Raw genomic sequence first — 21,088 nt, forward strand, 5'->3', positions numbered from 1 at the left:
GATTCTGACGTGGGCGACGTGCGTAAATACCATTTACCGGGATGTGAGAATATATTTTTTTTTAATGTGTCATAAATTAATTACACATATATGCTTCAATCCAGTAATAATGTAATTAAAAATGCCAGTTTGCATGAGAAATAGAAAAATGGTAAATTATTATAAACTGACAGATAGATAGATTACATTTATCATCTCTACAATATCCTTTTTGGAGTATTTGTAAGTAGAGGTAATAAATTCAATTTTTATCCTTTTTTCATTTATTTATTTTACATATAATTAATATAAACGTTTTCCATAAATATGTTTATTAAACAAAGTTTTGTCACAAGGGCGAATTTTTTAAACAATTAAACATTAACCTATAATCAAGGTGTTTTTGTTATTGTTAGTTTTGTTTTGATTATTCACATTGTTTGGGAATGAATATAAAAATATACAGGGTATAAAATATTCAACATTAATTCATATTATAGATTTTGGAAATTTAAATAATTTTAGAATGGATAATATTTAATGTAATAGATGACGTCTTTTTCGTGTATGTATTTATTTTTAACACGAGGAATGTTTGTTTTATACTATCAGTATATTAATAAATAAATAAATAAAAAAGATAAGGAAGGAGAAAAGAACTTAATTACAGGCAATAATGTCAACGCCAATGAGTGAGGACAGTGGTGTGCTAAGAGAATGGGCTCCATTAGCAACTCTTCTTCAAAGATTACCAGCAAAAATACAAAATGGACTTTTCTCACAAAATATTAATTTCACTTGCATTGATGTCCTGTCGGAATTTATAGCAATTGGCACAAATCACGGTCTTGTTTATTGGTTCAATCGCGAGAATGGAGAAATACAAAAACTTCGATGTGAAGTAAGTTTTTATTTTCAAAAAAAAAAAATTGCTAGTAGTAAAAAGCAAAAAATAATTTTTAATTGTACTTTCAGAATGTAAACACAGTGATTACTTGTATAAGAGTAATTTCAACAGTCGATTATATGGTTGCCGTGGGAAATGATCAAGGAATAGTTACAGTTTTTCAAATACCAAAACAACCTCCAGACTCATTGCCAGAAAGTTTAAAACCAAAACAGAAGAAACAAGTAAAAATATTCTTTTCTTTAGGTTTCTTTTTAAAAAGAGGACATATTTTTTTACATTATTTAATTTCAGGTCGAGAGGTATAATATTGCCGGTTTACACAAATCAACAGTCACGGCTGTTGATTGGTCGAAAAATGGCATGAAACTATTTAGTGGTGATCAAGACGGTTTGGTCGTTTTTACAGAAATCGATTTTTATATGGTACTTTTTATACATTTTTCTATTTTTTATTTTGACACCTTTTTCATATTTTCTATTTCTTATTTTCATATTTATCAGGTCTTGGATATTATGACTTTTTCGACTATTTTTAAAAAATGAGACTTTTTCTACTTTTCTTCCAAATATTTTAACAAAATACCACAATTTTAATATAAAATTAAATTTATTTCGACTTTTATAGTGTGAAAAATAATTAGAGACATATTGTTTCAATAGTAACTTTCGAATAATTCTTATGAGATAATTTAATTTTTAAAATATACCTTTAATTAAAAAATGTTTAAATAATTGAAATTTTGTAAAATTTAATTGAGAGTAATTTATTTTTTTTTAATTTTTGAAAATCAACGTTTGGAGAATTTTAATTGTAAATTTTTATAATCAACTTTTGGAGAATTTTAATTTTAATTTTAATTTTTAAAAAATAATTGAATTCTTAAAAATTTTAATGAAAAATCTTCAATAGTAAATTTAAAAATGAAAATTACAAAAAATTAGCTTCTAAAAATTTTATTAAAATAATTTTGAAAAAATTAATTTTAAGAATTTCTTTATTATAATTTTTTGAGAATATAAGTTAATAATTTAAAAAAAACAGTGATAGTTGCAATTATAAAAGAATTGATTTTTTGTATTTAAATTTGAATTCTTGAAAAACTTTCAGAAAATTATTAAAAATAATTGAATTAGAGATGAATTTTCGTTAAAATTTTAGAAAATAATTGAATTTTTGAAGAGTTATGGTTGTAATTTTTTGAAATTATTAAATTTCAAGAGGTTTTAAATTAAGTTTTTCAATTTTACTTCCTGTCGAAAATCAAATAAGTGTTTACATATTTTTTTGGCAAAATTATTCAAGTTTTGAATAATTGAATTTAGAAATCTGAAAGATCAGGAAAATTAATTCTTTTTCACAACACTGAATTAAATTAACGCCTTTTTTGTATTTTTAATCGACAAAATTGACTTCTTTTTGCCCCTTAAAGTTAATCCGAGGCCTGATTTCTTTTTCTAATTTTCTATTTTTTATGTTTATATTTTTTACTTCCATCAATTATAGTAGATTTTAATAAAATTTCATCATTACAGCATTTATCCAAGTCGTCGGAACTTTTAAACGAAAAGTATTCAATTGTACAGCTTAGTTATCAACAAGGTTTACTATTAGTGTCCACATTATTTCGGACAATTCTCGTCAATCTAAATGATAAAGGAAAAGTGATGCAGGTGGGACAAAAGGAGCGTAAGATGTAAGTTCTATTTTCTTCATAAAATTATTGAAATATACAAAAGAAATTTTCTCTATTTAAAAATATATTATTGAAATTTAATAAATTAATCGAATACCGTTGAACATTGATTTTAGATTAGGTAAATTAGGAGCAGTATTTGGAAATCGTATTAGTCATGTTCAGAATCCGGTGATTTATGCGAGCAGACCTGGTTTAAGACTTTGGCAAGCTGATAAAAATGGAACTGTATTAAAGACACTGATGTTTAAAGTATAGAAATGTTTCATTTTCTCCAAAATTATCATTTTTATTTTATTTATTTAATTTTTATTTTCTATTTTATTATTTGCATTATATAGTATTTAATATTTTATTTCTTTTTATATTTATATTTATACAGTATTTAATATTTGTTTCTATTTTTTATTTTCCTATTTATAGTATTAAATAATATTTATTTGTATTTTTTATACTATATTTTGAATATACTTGATAATTTGTGTGGCGATTTTTAGGATGCAATTAAATTTGGCCATTCGGAAGTTGAATTACTGAATCCAGCGCAGGAGAGTACAAGAAAAAGTAGAGGAGAGCCGACGTTTGGAATTGTATTGCCATTCTCTGATGATTTATTGGTCACTTATAGTGATGATATTATTTATGTTGTTAATCCAATAACTATTAGTATTACGGCCGCGATAACTGACGTGAGACACGTTACTCACGTTGCGTGCACGAAAGACGAGATCTTTATCCTTGAAGGCAAAAGAAATATTATTAGAGTTGCTTATCATCCTGAGAATAATTCTTACATCTCCAGTGAGTATCTTCTAATTTTTCCATTGTATACACTTTAAAAATTATTTCTGTTTTCCAATTTTTAATTTTATTCTTTTAATTTTTAGATACAGATTCCATGATGGATTCAATATCTCTTGCCCAAATTAGTAAGCCGGTGACTACGGGAATTTTGGAATTGACTTCAAAACTTAAGGAAAGTTCAATTGTTCCAGCAATTCCATTTCATAAAATTAATCCAACGAATATTATACAAGCAATCGGGTGAGTATTTTAATTTTGAACTAGTTTTTTAAAACTAATTTTTCAAAGAAATCAAAAAAATAGATTTTAAAATTTTTTTTTCAGTGTCCTGCCTTCTGTGACAATAGGAACGGACACAACGTCAATAGTAAATGCGGAGGAAGCCTTAGAAATACCGCCAATTGTTCCTTTGGAACTCGAAACTCCCTTGGTGACTGACAATGACTCAACGTTACGAGTCGGAATAATTGAATCGTGTAAATTGCCAACTCTCGAGGAAAATGAAAAACGCAATGATCGTCGACGAATATTTGAAAAAATTGCCGAACAAGAATTCGAGGACGTTGTATTTACTCCTGAACGTAGAAATAGAAAATCATCAAACAAAACAATTAACGGAATTCATAGCAATGGATTTGGTGATGATTCATCGAATTTTAATCATAAATTTAAATTAAATAATGGTGTGACGACTCATTCTTCATTACTTACATTGAGTATTGATAACGATATGTTATTAAAATCAGATAGAAATTTAGATTCTATACAAAAGGATGTGGAGAATAAGGAGAAATTATTAGCTGATGTTTTGAATTTTGATTTGTCTGAATATATGACGAGTAGTCGAATCTATCCACCAGATTCAAATATTTTAACATCAATTGACGCAATTCCTTACGATAATTGTAGTATTAATGAAAGCGAATATAATTCAGAAATAAAAAACGATATTGATGATGAACAGGACGAAGTGACTGATCGTACGGAAACTGAATCTGTCGAGGAGGACGCAAGCTATAAAACGGAATTGAAGAAACTTGAAGATTTGGGAGAGTGCAGTAAAATACTCTTAAAGAACAAATTGAGTGAATTTCAAAATAACAACGTCGATATTGGAGTTGAACCTCCAACTTCAAATATCAATGTTGATTCTGAACTTCAATTTAATGGTAAATAAGAATATTTAACGTAAATAATAATAATCATCGTAAATATTTATCGTAATTATAGAATATAATTATAGAATCTGCAATATTTTAACAATTTTCTATTAATTTTTAATATATTTAAAATTATTTTTAAAAGTATTTTTAAAAATATTTGAATGAGACTATTTTAAACTAACATTGTTTTAAACTATTTTAAACTATTTTGAACTATTTTAAACATAAATCGAGAAAAGTACTTCTAATTATAAGTTTTTATAATATTTATACTAAAGAATAAATAAAAAAAAGTAAAAACACAAAAAATTTCAGATCTTTCAAGAGACTTTGTGTCGACGATTGTTTACGAGGAGAAAAGAAAAGATAAAGATAATGAAGACTGGGTGTTTGTCAGCTACCCTTGAAAATATTTTTCGGTTCCTTTGTAGTTCAAATGGACAATTTTGTAGACTGATGGATTCACGCGGTGATTATTATTATTATTATTATTATTATTATTATTATTATTATTATTATTATTATTTTTATTATTATCACTATTTTTATTTTTATTTTTTTTATTATCATTATTTCTATTATTTTTTTTTGTTATCTTTATTCTTATTTCTATTATATGTTTTTAAATATTTTACAAGCTTTTAAAAAATAGCTTTATATTTTTATAGAATTTATTGAAAAAAAGGATCTATTATTTTTTTTTTTAAGTAACAGAGTCACAAATTGTACATTTTATTCGAAAAAAAGTGAAATCAATTTTTTATGCAACATTTATAATGATATTCCATTTTCATAAAATGATTTTGGAGTGTATTGATAATTGTTCACTAGCTCAATGGAAAAGTATTGAAGCTTAATATAATATTTTTTTGCAATTTTTTTTTAGAATATAGGTGAAAAAAGTATAATATTAGAGAAGTAGTTAGGAAAAAAAAGTTATACAATTAAACTAAGCACAAAGCATAATAAGATAAGAAATTTTATTAAGTCCTGTACCTATAATTGTGCTTTAATTATAAATTATAAAATTAAATTAAATAATAATTATTAAATATTTATTATTACTTATTAAATTTATTTTATATTGCTTTAGTCGATTTTTCTGTTTCTGAATCTAGTCATGTAAAATTTTTTTCCAAACATTAAAACAGGTTTCGCATTAATCTATAAAAACCTACTATTGTTATTTTTACGATTTGCTACTATTTAGATACTTTTTTTTAGAATTTACTAAACTACTTTAAATCCGCTAATAGTTCAAATAAAAAAATTCTTCTAAAAAATTTTAATAAAAATCTTAGAAACAATACCTATTAAAAAAAATTTTTTTTTTAATTCATTTATTTTCATAAATAATAGAATTCTTCGAAGAAATTCAATTAATTTTAAAAATTTTAATAAAATTCTTCCCAAGAATTCAATTATTTTCATAAATAAAAAAATTCTTAACAAAAATTAATTTATTTGCATAAATAATAAAATTTTCACAGGAATCCAATAATTAAAATTTAGATAATTTTCTTTTATTAAAATAAAATTAAAAAAAAAATTATTTTAATGAAATATTCTTTAAAAGAGATATAGACTATTTTCAAAATTTTCAAAATTTCGTTAAAATTTGCTTACAAGAATTTTATTATTCTCAATACAATTTTTATTAAATTCCTTGAAAAAATTTAATTATTTCCATAAATAATAAACTTCACATCAAGAATTCAATTATTTTTAATACAATTTTAATTAAATTAATTAAATTTTTCGTAATAATTCAGTTATTAGATATTTTAAATTTTCATAAAATTCTTCAATAGAATTTAATTATTTTCAAAAAAATGAAATATAATTTTTATCAAGAATTTAATTATTTTGCAGGAATATTTTTAGCCTTAAAGATACTTTTTTTAAAAATAATTCTCGAGTGCGAAGCCTATTAGAATTTTGGCTAATTAATATTTGTCTTTCTGTTTAATTGTAATTTTATTTTGCAATCAAATAAAAATAAAGAATTATTAAAAATTATATATGGACAATATTTCATTGATAAATTTTATTTAATTTTATGTAAAATTTTAATAATAAACCAATTTTAATAATATTCGTTAAATGCCTAAAAGTATTTTGAAAAAAATTGAAAAAAAGAAAGGAGGTGGGAAAATTAAAAATCAGGTTCACAGGAAGCGTCGGCGTGTCTTTATTACGAGTATTTCAATGTCTAATAATATATAATATATAATTTATATAATATACATATAGCCATAATAATCTCCAATATTGTAATGAATGATCGATTTTTTTAAATTAGAGAACGCAAATTTAAGATTTTTGAATTATTATAATGAGCTTGTGGAAATTTGGTTAAAAATGTTCACATTTTGAGGAAATGTGAAATAATAAATTAATAATTTATTATTATAAATACTATTAATACTAAATTATGCTAAATTAAATTTAGTATTATTAATATCATTAATACCAAATATACTAAAAATAATAAAAATTATGTTTCTGACATATTTGCAAAAAAAATATTAAATTGTATTAAAAGAATATTTCAAAGAAATTATTTTTCAAAAAAATACAATAAATTCGTAAATTTGCGCTCTTAATTATTAATACAATATGTTTACTACATAATATTTGAAAAATCATTCAAGTTTTTCGTTACGTAAAAAGCGACACTCGCCTCGCAAACAATTTTAAATAGTTTAACAGCGAAGAAGTTAACTTGTTTTACTCTTGCCAATAATATTTTTAATAAATTCAATATTTTCCTCAAATTTTATTTTCATTTTTAAAAATGCTACGGTTTATAAAGTATATATAATATATATATATATATTTTTTAAATATCGTTCAATATTCACCAAAGCACAATTATAATATTATAGATATTAAACCTGTAATTAAAGTACAATACAAATGCACAACAACGTTTTTCTAATTATTTCAATTATTATTCTTCATTCCAAAAATCACAACTGTGAAATAAATTTTTTTACAATTTCGAATTTATATTTTAGAAATTTGTCATACAAAGAATTATATATAAAAATAGATTTTTCGACACAATTCATTTATTTAATAGTAAACAATTATTTTATAAAAGTTTTCTTATAATTTATAAATTTTTCTTTTTAGTTTTTAATAATAATAATAATAATTTAATATATATATTTAAAAAAGTTAATTTCAACAAATTGGTAAATATGTTGTGACTTTTAGAATGTATAAATTTTTTCTAAAACTTCAATTTTTAGTGCGCAAACAATTTTTTTTCTTCAATTTATATAATTTATAAATTGTAATCAGAAAATAATTTTTCATGAATGCCCTTCGCTTTTACCATATTATATAAATTATTTTTCACAGTCCAAATAAATTTTTAATACTTATTCTCTTTCAGACAATTCTCAAGTGATCGAGTAACTTTTTTTTAAAGACAAAATAACTGAGATTTTCTCTTCGAATTTCTTTTTTTTAATCAATTTTTATCACAGACTTCCCATTGTCAATTTATTCTTTTTTCTATGATAATTATTATTAACATTAAATAACATTCATTCCCCGAAAGCATTAAATTTTTATTATTATTAATTTAAATTTTCCTAAATTAAAAACAAAGATCAGAAAATTTGAATTTTCTTTTGATTTTGTATTAAGGGCAAAATATTTTATAATATAATAATATAATTTAATTACAATTTTATTTTTTATTGTAATTATTTAATTTATTATTATATTATATTATAGTAAGTTATAACAGTTATAATAAAAATTACATTTTATAATTAACAAATAAGTTTGAAATACTAATTTAATTTTTTGTTGTAAAATAATTTATTTTGAATGAATGTTAAATTGTTTGGAAATTTAATGCGACTATATATTAAATTTGTCATATAAAAACGTATATTAGTACCCTGTTAAAAATGTTTATCGTTCTTATATTCTTTTTCTTTTTTTTTTGCAAAACTAATATTTACTATATCATTATTGCATTATTACAAATACACATACAATATATTTATATACACGAAATTCAAAATATACAAAATTAACTCACACACGAGTTTTATTTGTACATTTTAAAATATTTAACTTTCACTTCGTTGCACTATTTCTTGTACAAACGCAAGAAAAAAAAATTGCAATAAATTTTTTTATTTTATAGAATAATACAAGTTTTTTTTTCCAGAATTAAAAATCCGAGTGTTTATCGTTAATGAAAAAATTAATTATCATTTTACATTTCTGGTAAAAATCAAACTGGTAAAAATCTCATATTTTCTTTTTGTAAAAAAAAAAAAGTTTTTCTCGATCACTTTTTATTCGTTCATTCGATTGCATCTCTGGTTACGTTCTTGGTTTTTTTTCCTTTTCAAAATTAGCAGTGTTTTCCGAGTTCAATTTTTTTTTTATTTTTGTCTCTATTTTATTTTACTTTTCAAGTCTTCATGAGAGTTGAAATTTTTATAAATAATTAATTTAATTAATTAATTAATTAATTAAAATTAATTAAAATAATTAAATAAATGCTGCAAATTTATAGTTAGAATAATTATTTAATATTTTATAATTATAATAATTTTATTATAATAACTGTATTATAATAATTGAATTACAATAATTATAATTATAGTAATATAATTATGAAAATTTTGTGTTATATTTATATTACATAAAATTTTATAATAATGTAATTAATACAATTATAATAATTATATTATTATACACAGAAAAAAAATTTATTTGAATTAAATTACCAATTACTTGTCTAATATTAAGTAAATATTTAGTTGGAACAAATAATTTTTATTTAAATAAAAATAAATTTTTCTGTTCAGTGTAATTAATTAATTAATTAATTTTTTAATTATTATAATACAATTATGCAAATTATGTTAGAATAATTAAATTTATTCATTAATAATAATGGTAATAATTACTATACAATAGTATTATTATGATTTTATTAGTATTCGATTGTCAATTATTATTTATAGGGGAACATAGTCTAGGTCGGCCACCTTTTTGACTTTTGTTTATAACTTTTTTTTAAAAATGAATTTGGACAATTGAAGTATATGGTTGGAAAGTCCTGTTTAATAGGAACATTTTTTCTGTACAAAGTAAATTGACAGGTTTAAAAATGAAAAAGTTATAAAGATTTAAAAAAAAAAAAATTTGTAGTCCAGGTTGGCCATTACAGTCAAGGTCGGCCATGTTTAAAATTCAAAGGGCATTAATCGTTAAAAAATAAAATAACATGTTTGGAGTTACGGAAAATTCATTCTTTATTGTTTACAGTTTGTAACTTAATGAAATAACAAAATAATAACAATAAACAATATAAAAAAATAAATATAAATAAAAAAAAGTTTTGCACTAAAATATTAATAAAATTAAATAAAAATATTAATAAGATGATCAATTATATTATGAGTTATACAGAATTGCAGTTTTTGCAAATGAAGTAGCTCGTCCTCAACTTTGCGCATTTTAAACACATAGTGGCCGACCTTGACAGTAAGTAACATTACCGAATTGTTGTAAACAAAAAGAAATACGTTTCGGGATTCGATTTTTTACTTTGTTTTCCTTTCAACCATGAGTCCCACAAATTTTCTGCATACGTGCCTTGACGATTCAATTTGTTTTTTATCTTTTATTAATGGTTTTTCACATTATGCACAAAACTTTTTTTGAGCTTTTTTTGTACCGACGTCACAGAAAACACAATTTTCGATTTTCCGAAAATGTAATTGAACAAAAAGTTAGGTTTCACTAAGACAAGCTTCGACAAAAATGCGCGTAGGTGGCGCTAGTGAACTTGACAAAAAAACGCGAGTGGCCTACCTAGACAGTAGGCCAACCTTGACTACATTCCCCTACTGTATTTTCAAAATGTAAATAAAATTTTTTTTGCAAGAAGCAAAACAATATTGAGATATTTAAAATGAATTCGCTTTTTTGTAGATAAAATTATCAAAAATGGACGGGAATGAATATTTTGAAAATTTTTTTCATGTTAATATTCAAGTTTAATGTTGAAATATAATTATAATCACGAGAGACTTCTTTCTGGTCAGAAAGTAAAAAAAAAATATAAAATAGAGACAAAAGAAATCATTTCTTGCAATTTCTGATATTTTCTCTTTGAATTAAAAAATATAATTAAAAATCTAGAGAAAATTTTCATTTATCTTTTTTTACTTTAAAACTTCTCTGGATAGACGGGAAACATTTCTTTTTTTGTAATAAATTACGAATTTTAGAATTTTAGTTTTGATAAATTCGTCTTTTAATTCGTAATTTTTATAATTATTTATAATTAAAATCGTATTGAAAAAAATTGAATTCATACGAAGAGTTTATTAAAATTTTTAAAAACACTCAAATTTCTGCAAAGAATTATTTTATTTATGAAAATAATTCATTTTTTGCAAAGAATTTATTATTTATGAAAATAATTGAATTTATGCAAAATAAAATATTATTTTTAAAAATAATTGAATTCTTACAAAGAATTTTATAAAAAATTTTGAAAATAATTAAATTCCTGCAAAGAATTATTTTATTTATGAAAATAATTGAATTCTTGGGAAGAATTTTAATTAAATTTTAAAAAATAATTCAATCGTTTTGAAGAAATTCTTCGTAAGAATTGAATTATTTTCATAACAATTTTTTTATTGTGAAAATAATTGAATTCTTTGGGAAGAATTTGATTATTAAGAAAAATAATTGAATTCTTACAAAGAATTTTTAAAAAAATTTTGAAAATAATTAAATTCCTGCAAAGAATTATTTTCATAAGAATTTTTTATTTGTGAAAATAATTGAATTCTTGGGAAGAATTTTATTGACATTTTTGAAAAAATTGAATTTTTACGAAGAATTTTATTTTTTTTAAAAATAATTGAATTTCTAACGAAGAATTTTATTATTTCTGAAAAGAATGAAATTCTTGAAAAGAATTTTATTAAATTTTTTAAAAATATGTAATTGTATTATTTTGAAGAAATTTTTTATTTATGAAAATAATTGAATTTCTTCAAAGAATTTTGTTATATATTTATGAAAATAATTAAATTCTTGCAAAGAACTTTATTAAAATTTTGAAAATAATTGAATTTCTAACGAAGAATATTATTAAATTTTTTAAAAATATTCGAATTATTTTGAAGAAATTTTTTATTTGTGAAAATAATTGAATTCTTCGGGCAGAGTTTGATTTTAATTTTTGAAAATAATTAAATTCCTACAAAGAATTTTTTTCAGTTATGAAAATAATTGAATTTTTTGCAAGGAATTTTGTTCAAATTTTTAAAAACAGTTGAATTCTTGCAAAAATTTTTGTTATTAATGAAAATAATTGAATTCTAACAAAGAATTTTATTAAAGTTTTTTTTCAATTTCGCTTTTTTTGTAATATTTCAAAAAATGTTCCTTAATTATTTTGCGATTTTCAATTATTGAATTTATTATTATTATATAATATTAACGTAAAATAACAATTTTCTTTTTTAATTAAATTTTTTAATTCCTCGAGAGAAAATATCTTCGCTTATTTAATTATCCTCTCATGGTCCATTGTCGTCAAAATACTCGAGTCACAATATTTAAACTATATTTAGGAGTGTCAGTCAATTAAGTTTATATCGTTACTCTTGCGCTAAAAGTTGGTAAAATTGTGGACATTGGACGTGGATTTTGGATGGAGTGTGGTGTACTGTTTTTTTTTTTTTTTTGTTTTAAATGCGCGTGAGATAGAAAAGCTCTTTTCTGATTTTCCTTCTTTTTCCTTTCATTTTCGTTTTACATAATATTTTTTTTTCTCTTTCGAAATTAAAAATCTCGCATGGCAAAAGTATAATTTTTTTTTTGTTGTGTATATATTTAACCGAGCTTTTCCAAACTCCCCGATGTTTTATCGAACATTCTTGAAAACGGTCTAATTAAAAGTGAAAAAGAAAAATTAATACGCTTAAGATTTTGTATCAAATCTCGACGGAATAAGGAACAGTAACTGGCATATTATAATCGTAACAATTAATTCGTGATAATATTGTAAGAATTTAATAAACAATAATAATAATTAATATTTTTATTGTTTATTAAATTATTAATTCAATTAATTTTTCTATGTATTTTTTTGTTTTTTAATGAAAAAACACTTTTTGTGTGCGATTTTTTCTGAATTCTGCTTTTGGAATAATTTTTTTCTTCAGGCATTATTATAATATTAGTGAGAAATAGGTATCACGGTTATTTTTGTATTATTTTATTTGTGTGAAAATGGTTTTTTTTCTGGACGAATATATTAAAATGGTTTTTTTTTAAAGAGTTGATTTTTCATTTACGCTGCGGATGCAAATGAGAAAAAATTTGTTCAGTTTTTACATATAGCGAAACTGATTTTTTTTTAGAAGCGATGCAAAACTAGAGGTTGTATTTTTTTTTTTTTGGCGAAAAATTTGAGAAATTGATAATAACAATATATTTTGTTATATTGTATTAAAAACACTACGAATCACTTTTTGCGGACGTAAAACGGGTGCCGCTATTTATTTTTCTTTGTAATAATAAAGAGCAAAATATTTTTGCTGATTATTATGCATTATCTAAAGTAATAATATTGTAGATTAACAACATTGTGGTGTCGATAAGTTTGGTATTTGATTACCAAACTTTAATAACACGTGCTGATTTTTTTTTATTTTTTGCTTTAATCTTCCTGAATGATTTTGACTACATTTTCTTTTTTTTAAAGGAAGCAAGCGAAAAACATCGTATGAAACATCCTACAACTCGTTTACAATCACGTATTGCTTGATACATCCAATTTTTCATTATATTTATTATTTAATATAAAACGCACGAGAAGCTATTAAAGGCTTCTTGAAAATTGTATCATCGTTAACTAATTAGTTTCGTTTGTTTTTTCTATAATGATATTTATATACTCTCATTCTCAAAATACAAAATACAAAAAATTTATTCACAAAAAGAAAATTGTTTAATTAATAATAATTTAATAATAATTTAATTGTTTATTATAAAAATGTAAAGAAATTATATCTACAATTTATAAATGATTAAATTGAAAATATTTATAAATTAATTTATTTTAATTTAAAAACTAAATAATACTTAAAATTTTAAATCTTTATCAATCAAAATTTTTTTAGATAATTGAATTATTTCAACAAATTTTACTAAAATTCTGTTGAAAATAATTAAATTTTATTATTTATAAAAATAATTAAGTTTTTTCAAAGAATTTTATTATTTAGGAAAATAATTGAATTCTTGGGGAAATTTATCATAAAATATTCGAAAATAATTGAATTTTTGCGAAAAATTTTATTATTTAGGAAAATAATTGAACTATTGGGGAAATTCAATTTAATTCTTTGAAAAAATTTCACTAAAATTTTTGAAAATAATTTAATTTTTGCGAAAAATTTTATTATTTTTAAAAATAATTGATTTTTTATGCAAAAAATATTTATTATTTATGAAAATAATTGAATTCTTGGGAAAAATTATCATAAAATATTCAAAAATAATTCAATTGTTTTGAAGAATTTTCCTCAAATTTTTGACAATTGAATTGAAAATAAATTAATTTTTGTAAAAAAATTTATTACAATTGAATTGAAAATAATATTGAATTCTTGTAAAGAATTTTATTAAAATTTTTAAACATAAATTCAATTTTTTGAAGAAATTTCACTAAAATTTTTGAAAATAATTTAATTTTTGTAGAGAATTTTATTGTTTTTAAAAATTATTGAATTTCTGCAAAAATATTTATTATTTATAAAAGTAATTGATTTTTTGCAAAGAATTTATTATTTATGAAAATAATTGAATTTATGCAAAAGAAAATATTATTTATAAAAATAATTGAATTCTTACAAAGAATTTGATAAAATTTTTTAAAAATAATTAAATTCCTGCAAAGAATTATTATATTTATGAAAATAATTGAAATCTTGTAAAGAATTTTATTATTATTTTTAAATATAATTGAATTCTTTGAAGTAATTTTATTTTAATTTTTTAAAATAATTGAATTCCTGTAAAAAATTTTATTGTTTATGAAAATAATTGAATTCTTGCGAAGAATTTCTACGATGAATTTTATTATTTATCAAAATAATTGAATTCTTATGAATAATTTTATTATTTTTAAAAACAATTGAATTTTATTTTTTACGAAGAATTTTATTGTATTTTTTAAAATAATAAATAATAATAATTATTTAGTTACTGAATAAGTGGATTTTTTAAATTTCTGAATCTGAAAATATTTAAAATTGAGAGTTTAAGTAATAGTACTTAGTAAAATAATATTTAATAAAAGTTAATATTCAATGAAATTATAAAATGAAATATAAAACGAAAATGATATAGAAAAATAGAAAAATAATATTTTGTCAAAAAATTTTTTATTTCACAGCCGAATTTTGAGAATGAGAATTGGGAAATTCTGTTATTGATGTGATTAGTGATAAATTACGAAATCGAATCAAGTACGGTTGTCTCGTATATTTATGAAAATCGCATTTAATTGTTTTAATAATTATAATATAAATAAAGTTATTGAAAAATCTCGAGAAAAAAAATAATAACTTCGATCTACGAATTAATTCATTTTTTTTAATAATGATAGCTAATAAAAATGCAGGCGTTTTGGCTAAAAAAATTTTTTTTTTTGTAATGAAGGTGAGAGGAATTTGAAAATCCTTTCGTTCAAGGAACCAGCCCTTATCTTTCATTATTATTTTTTTTTTTTTGAAGGAAGAGGGGATTTCTAAAAATAAGAAGCCGAATAATAATACAAGACTAATTCTTGTATTGTTTTTTTTAGTTTTTTTGCGACGCGATATCAAAGCAGCTTCGAATTATTTTTTTTACGCTTTTATGCAATAATGACGAATCGCGTCTTTAATAATAATAATAATAATAATAATTGAAAAATCTAATTTTCTGGGCCCTTTCCCCAAAATTTATCGAATCGATTTCGTGCCATTTCGAGAACATCGGTGGCCGCCGAACGTTGCGATGAGCCTGGACTTATTGGCGGTGCTTCCAATACGTGATAACCTGTGCTGCTGGCTAATTGTGGTGATGTTCCTTCGAGTACGTGATAACCATGTTGTCCGGTGGCAGTGGGAACTGAAGTGGTTTCTTTCTTTCTGTCGAATTCAAAAACTGGATCGTCAAGACATCGTAGATTTGTACCAGCCACTGGTTTCATTGATGGATCTGATGCTTGTTGCTTGTCATCTTCCTCGTCGAGCAAATTCTGAGGGGAATTTCAAATTACTAGATCAAATTTTGTATAAACTTAAATTGAATTATGTATTTTTACATTTTGCCTCAATTCTGAAGGGCAAATTCATTTTTGATGATTTAAAAAAGTCATGGAAAAAATGTTATTTGTTTGCCTCATTAAACGAAGAATTGACCATGAAGCATGAATTCTAATAAATCCTTTAATTCTTTCTATTTTTGACAATAATTTCTTTTTAAATAACTTAATTCTGGCACTCAAAAAAAATTTATTTGATTTAATCAACCAAATTAGTATTTGGTTTGGTATTTGGTAATTTAATTTAATTTTTATCTATAAATTCGAATTAAGTAAATATTTAATTGATTATTTAATTGATTTATTGATTAAAATTAAATTAGTCATCAAATAATAGTCACTTGACTATTATCAATTAAATATTTACTTGAAACGAATTTATTGATTAAAATTAAATTAGTCATCAAATAATAGTCGCTTGACTATTATCAATTAAATATTTACTTGAATTGAATTTATTGATTAAAATTAAATTAAAATTGATTAAAATTAATTTTTATTTGAGTCAATTAAATTGTATTCACTTCAAACACTAAAATTATTGATTCAAATACCATTTAATTGATTTAAATAATAATTATTTGATTCAAGTAAATATTTATTTGATAATAGACAAGGAAACGGTTATTTGTACCTATCAAATAATTTTTTTTTTCAGTGTCAAGAACTATCATAAAATTATTACTTACAAATTATTTAATGGATAATTTTACTTAAATATTTCAAAATTAATTGAATTTTAAAAGAGTTGCGTTTACAATATGTATTTATAAGTATATGAACTTCAATAATAGTTTTAATTTGAAATTTTATAAAATTTCAATTTTCAATGACTTTAATTATACAAATTTCAAAGAAATTGAATTTTTGAAAAATTAAAAATTTTTACTATTTCAAAATCTTCTAAAATTAGTTCAATTTTCTAATATATATTTAATTAATTATTAAAAATAATGGATTTATAGAAGAATTTGACTTAAAAACACTAAAAAATTTAAATTGTGGGGAAGTTAGAATTCTCGTCAAAATTTTAATTACAAATAATAAAATTCTTCTCCGAAATTCAATTATTTTCCAAAATTTTTCTCAATTCAATGATTTTGAATATATACTGTTTTAAGAAAATTTTCTAAAAGAATTCAATTATTTAAAAAAAATTTTAATAAAATTCTACGCAAACATTTTTTAATTATTTTCATAAATAATAACATTTCTTTTAAAAATTTAATTATTTTCATAAATAATAAAATTTCTTTTAGGAATTCAATTATTTTCATAAATAATAAAACTCATCGCAGAATTTCAAGTATTTTTAATACAATTTTTATCGAATTCCTAAAAAAATGTAATTATTCTCGAAAATTTCATTAAAATTCGTCAAAAGAATTCAATTATTTAAAAATTTGTCAAGAAAATATTATTTATGGGAATTCAATTTTAAAAAACATTCAGTTATTCAATAAATTGTTTATTTTTGTATTTACACAAAGAATTGAATTCTCATAAAATTTTGTAATAAAAATTGATTAAAAATGAATTTTAGTTAAAATTTTAGATTATAATTGAAAATTAAGTTAGTAATAGCATAGATTTTTAGAAATAATTGAATTTTAAAAAGTTTCCGATTTAAAATCTTTGAAAATTTGAATTTTTCATACTTTTGACTAAGAATTCTGTGAAATTAATTTTTTTTTTGAGAAACTTTAAGTGTGGTTTTTTTTTGAAATTATTTAAAGTTTTTATTTTCAAATATATATTTAATTGAAGAATTTCCGAATAATCGAAATTTCGTAAAATTGAATTCTAAACGAACGGATTTGAAAATTCTCAAAGAACATCTTTAAAAATTATTAAAAATAATTGATTTAAAGAATAATTTTAGTTAAAAATTCTAGAAAATAATAAAATTGAACTGAAATGATGAAAATAATTTTTTGAAAAACTTACAGTAACATTATTTCTATCGAATAATAATCATGTTTTCGAATAATTTTACATAGTTAAAAAAATTCGTAAGTAAATGTAATAGAACTTTTTTTTTTTTGAGTATTTAATCACTTTTAGAGTGATTCAGAATACTGAGGGATTTTCAGAATCACTAAATTATGAATTTGACATCAGAATAAAAAAATTCAAAATGGCGGATCCAATATGGCTACCAAAATTCTTAAAAGTTGACAAAATTTGTCTAAACATGTTCACTCGGATGTTTTTAAAAGTCACAATTTTTTAATTTTTTAATTCTGACTCCAAATTTGTATTCAGCGACCCCAAAAACTTTAAAATTACATAAATAATTCTAATATTATTATAATATTGATTTAAAAAGTACTATACCTTGTTAATTTTTGGGTACAAAAAAATTTTTAATGTTACCTTGTTACTTTTTGTCGGCGACGGTGTCCGCTGAACGTTCGCCATTAAAGGACTGCCTCTATCTGAATCAGGATCTTTATGGCCATTGGTGCCGGTAAAACTTCCTAGTGACACGCTTTCACTTTCTGGTGATTTGTAACCGGATTGTTGCGAATGTTGTGATTTGTGCAAATGTGCTAATTCCGGTGGTGCAGATTGTGGAGCTGAAGGCAGTGATGAAGGACCCCATGATTTAGCCTCACTATGCGGTCTTGTCAGCGGATCCCCTTTTAGTAATAATAATAACAATTATTTCATTTCATTTTCAATTAATAATTAATAATAATAATAATAATTATAAACTGGTTGAAACTGGTTGAATGAAATTTTGAATTAAGTAGAAAATCACCATTTTGGTCAGACAAAAAAAAGGTGTCATTAATTTTCAGTAGTGAAATACGTTATTAGTCAGACAAAAGATTTTAATTGAAAGTGATTTTTCAGTTTAAAATAAGTAATCAGAAGTTTTCATTGTCAACTGAATAGACTGTAGAAGTAGTAGAAGTACATTTTAGTCAGACATTTAAAATTAATGTAATTGAGAAATAAGAATAAAATAAAAAATTGAATAAAAAAGGAATAATTAATTTGAATTTTTGTTGCTTGAATAAATGATCTAAAATCATACCTTCCCTCACGTTTTGAGTGACAGTGAACGTTTTCCCTGTGTCCAGCGGTACGGTCCAATTGACTGGTTCTGGTGATCGCATGATCATTTGCTCTGGTGATTTGACGCGAGTTGGCTCCGGTGGACTCTTTATCACCGGCTCGTCGTCGAACCATGGACTTTCGGTCGATACTGGAGCTACCTGAGCTGCTACTTGTGACGGTGGAGTTGACGCGACGCTCGAACCTCCTGTTGCGGTCCCGTTTAATTGGGGTTCCGCTGTCACTGGAATCCATAATTGACGCTTATACAGAATGTATAATTTCTTTCTTCTTAACACTCATTATTCAGGCTTGATAATTCATTTTAAAAAGAAAAAATATTATCACCATTTTTTTCACCTTTGTTTTTTTTGTTTTTTGTTTTTTTTTTTTAATAGAAATATATTTTATACCTCAATTTAAAAATTAATTTCTCTATTTATTTAAAAAATTATTTCAGCAAATAAATATGTAATTTTAATTCAAGAAATATCTTTTTAGATTAAAATTATTTGTTATTAATAAATATTTAATAATTTTGATTTTTGAATCAAATATACAAATAGGTCAAGAAGAAAAATAAATATTTTTATCCAACTCAAATAAAATTATAATAAAACATATCTCTGAATATGTAAACTATAAATTCTATCCTTCAAAATTTGGAAAGAAATTTGAAATTTAAATTTCTGAATTTATTTTGCTAAGAAATGTAAAAAGAAATCATCAAGCCTGAACATGTTTTTTCAAGAAGAGAGTTTTAAAGACAAGAAGAAAAATATTTTTTTAATTTAAAATTTTCTCATATATATTCAAATAAAAGAAAAAAATATGACAATTTCATTTGAATATACAACAATACTTTTTCCACAATCTTGTCTGTAAACTCTGTTTTGAAATGTAATCACAACAAAAAAAAAAAAAAAAAAAAAAAAAAAATTTGCATCAAACTTTTACTCGAGTGACCTAAAATTACATACAATATATACATGTATATATTGATATATATTTAAAGATAGATGTATTTACATAGAAAGAGAGACAGAAAGATAGAGAAACACAGACAACAAGTTTTTAGAAAGCAACATATGTACAATTAGAATGCACATTCATAATTTATAGTTTCAAATTTCAATGTAATATCTAGAATAATAATACGATAACTTTTCAATAGCATAAAATACCACTCGTGCTGAATATCAAGAATATTTCATACACATCTAAAGTACACTTAGATTTATATTAAATAAATAGAAATTCTTTCAACTTACATCAACCATAGAGAAAGAATGGAAATTTTTCTACATTTTTATTAGTAGAACGAATGCTTAATATGTCTTTTGTTTATTTGTAACGATGAGAAAAAAATAGTATTGTTTATAGTATTAGAAATTATTATACAACGAAAAAAATTGATTTTATACTAAATAATCGATTACTTTTGTCTGTTATTAAATAATTTTTGTTGAAAATATCAATTTAATGGTTCAATTCAAAATTCAATTGTATTTGCATCAAATACTGAAAAATACTAAACATTTCTTCAAATACTGAATTTATTGGTTCAAATATACGTACAATTTTAGTTGACTCAAAAATTATTTGTTTCAATAAGTAAATATTTATTTCATAATAGTCAAGTAATAAGTTATTAAAATAAAATATATTTTTTTTTCCAATGAATAAAACTTCTGTTAATCTACCACATCTTACAGGATTAAAATACGTGAGTTTCTGTAAAAAAAGGTTACCAGATCCGGAACAATAGTTTTTATTTAAAAAAAAATGTTACTAATATTAAGTTAATAATTAATTACGATTTTAAGTTTGCAACGAAAATTAAGTAATGCTTTACGATAACTAATAATAATTTAATGAAAAAAATAATTTACTAAACGATAAAATGATAACAGAAAAGAAATGTTGCATAAAACAAAAAATTTACTGAAAAAAAATGACTAGATATTAAATATAAATTTAGTGGAAGTAGTAAAGGTCAGTTTTAGTCAGACATAAACATATTACGTGGAAGTAGTAAAAGTCGGGTTTAGTCAGACAGAAATATGTCAAGTGGAAGTAGTAAAAGTCAGAC

The 21,088-nt window shown here is 22.1% G+C and overlaps 2 protein-coding genes across 11 annotated transcripts in view; one reads left to right on the top strand and one right to left on the bottom strand.

Annotated features, from left to right (window-relative positions):
- Positions 1–5: 5 nt before the first annotated feature.
- Positions 6–13,566, top strand: LOC122512883 (WD repeat-containing protein CG11141). 4 transcript variants are annotated; one of them, XR_006302672.1, is made up of 11 exons: positions 6–151; positions 650–880; positions 955–1,110; positions 1,181–1,312; positions 2,423–2,583; positions 2,700–2,835; positions 3,081–3,384; positions 3,471–3,627; positions 3,712–4,556; positions 4,866–5,019; positions 13,324–13,566. XR_006302672.1 is itself a non-coding variant. In XM_043629004.1 (10 exons), exons 1-10 carry the CDS (start codon positions 122–124, stop codon positions 4,955–4,957), a joined length of 2,244 nt encoding a protein of 747 aa, XP_043484939.1. In that variant the 5' UTR covers positions 6–121; the 3' UTR covers positions 4,958–5,041. The 4 variants fall into 4 exon arrangements, 3 of the variants coding, with proteins under 3 accessions (XP_043484939.1, XP_043484940.1, XP_043484941.1); XM_043629004.1 differs by lacking the exon at positions 13,324–13,566 and having other exon boundaries at positions 4,866–5,041; XM_043629005.1 differs by lacking the exon at positions 13,324–13,566 and having other exon boundaries at positions 10–232; positions 4,866–5,041.
- A 1,457-nt stretch (positions 13,567–15,023) lies between these two features.
- Positions 15,024–21,088, bottom strand: part of LOC122512882 (nucleolar protein dao-5) — a 53,409-nt gene continuing 47,344 nt past the window's right edge. For all 7 annotated transcript variants that reach the window (XM_043629001.1, XM_043628999.1, XM_043629000.1 and 4 more), the window contains 3 exons: positions 18,977–19,240; positions 18,310–18,575; positions 15,024–15,867 (listed from right to left, as the gene is read on the bottom strand). In XM_043629001.1, coding sequence (XP_043484936.1) covers positions 15,541–15,867; positions 18,310–18,575; positions 18,977–19,240 — 857 coding nt within the window. In that variant the 3' untranslated portion in view covers positions 15,024–15,540. The remainder of the gene's footprint in view (positions 15,868–18,309; positions 18,576–18,976; positions 19,241–21,088) is intronic.

Source organism: Leptopilina heterotoma, unplaced genomic scaffold, assembly GCF_015476425.1.
Source record: "Leptopilina heterotoma isolate Lh14 unplaced genomic scaffold, ASM1547642v1 Lhet_13, whole genome shotgun sequence".
Taxonomy (NCBI): Eukaryota; Metazoa; Arthropoda; class Insecta; order Hymenoptera; family Figitidae; genus Leptopilina; species Leptopilina heterotoma.

Excerpts from the sequence above, each read along its gene's own strand:
- LOC122512883 (XM_043629004.1), top strand. The coding sequence starts at position 122 with ATGCCAGTTTGCATGAGAAATAGAAAAATG. Across the intron at positions 2,836-3,080 it reads TAAAGACACTGATGTTTAAA|GATGCAATTAAATTTGGCCA; the intron begins GTATAGAAATGT and ends GGCGATTTTTAG. Across the intron at positions 4,557-4,865 it reads TTCTGAACTTCAATTTAATG|ATCTTTCAAGAGACTTTGTG; the intron begins GTAAATAAGAAT and ends AAAAAATTTCAG.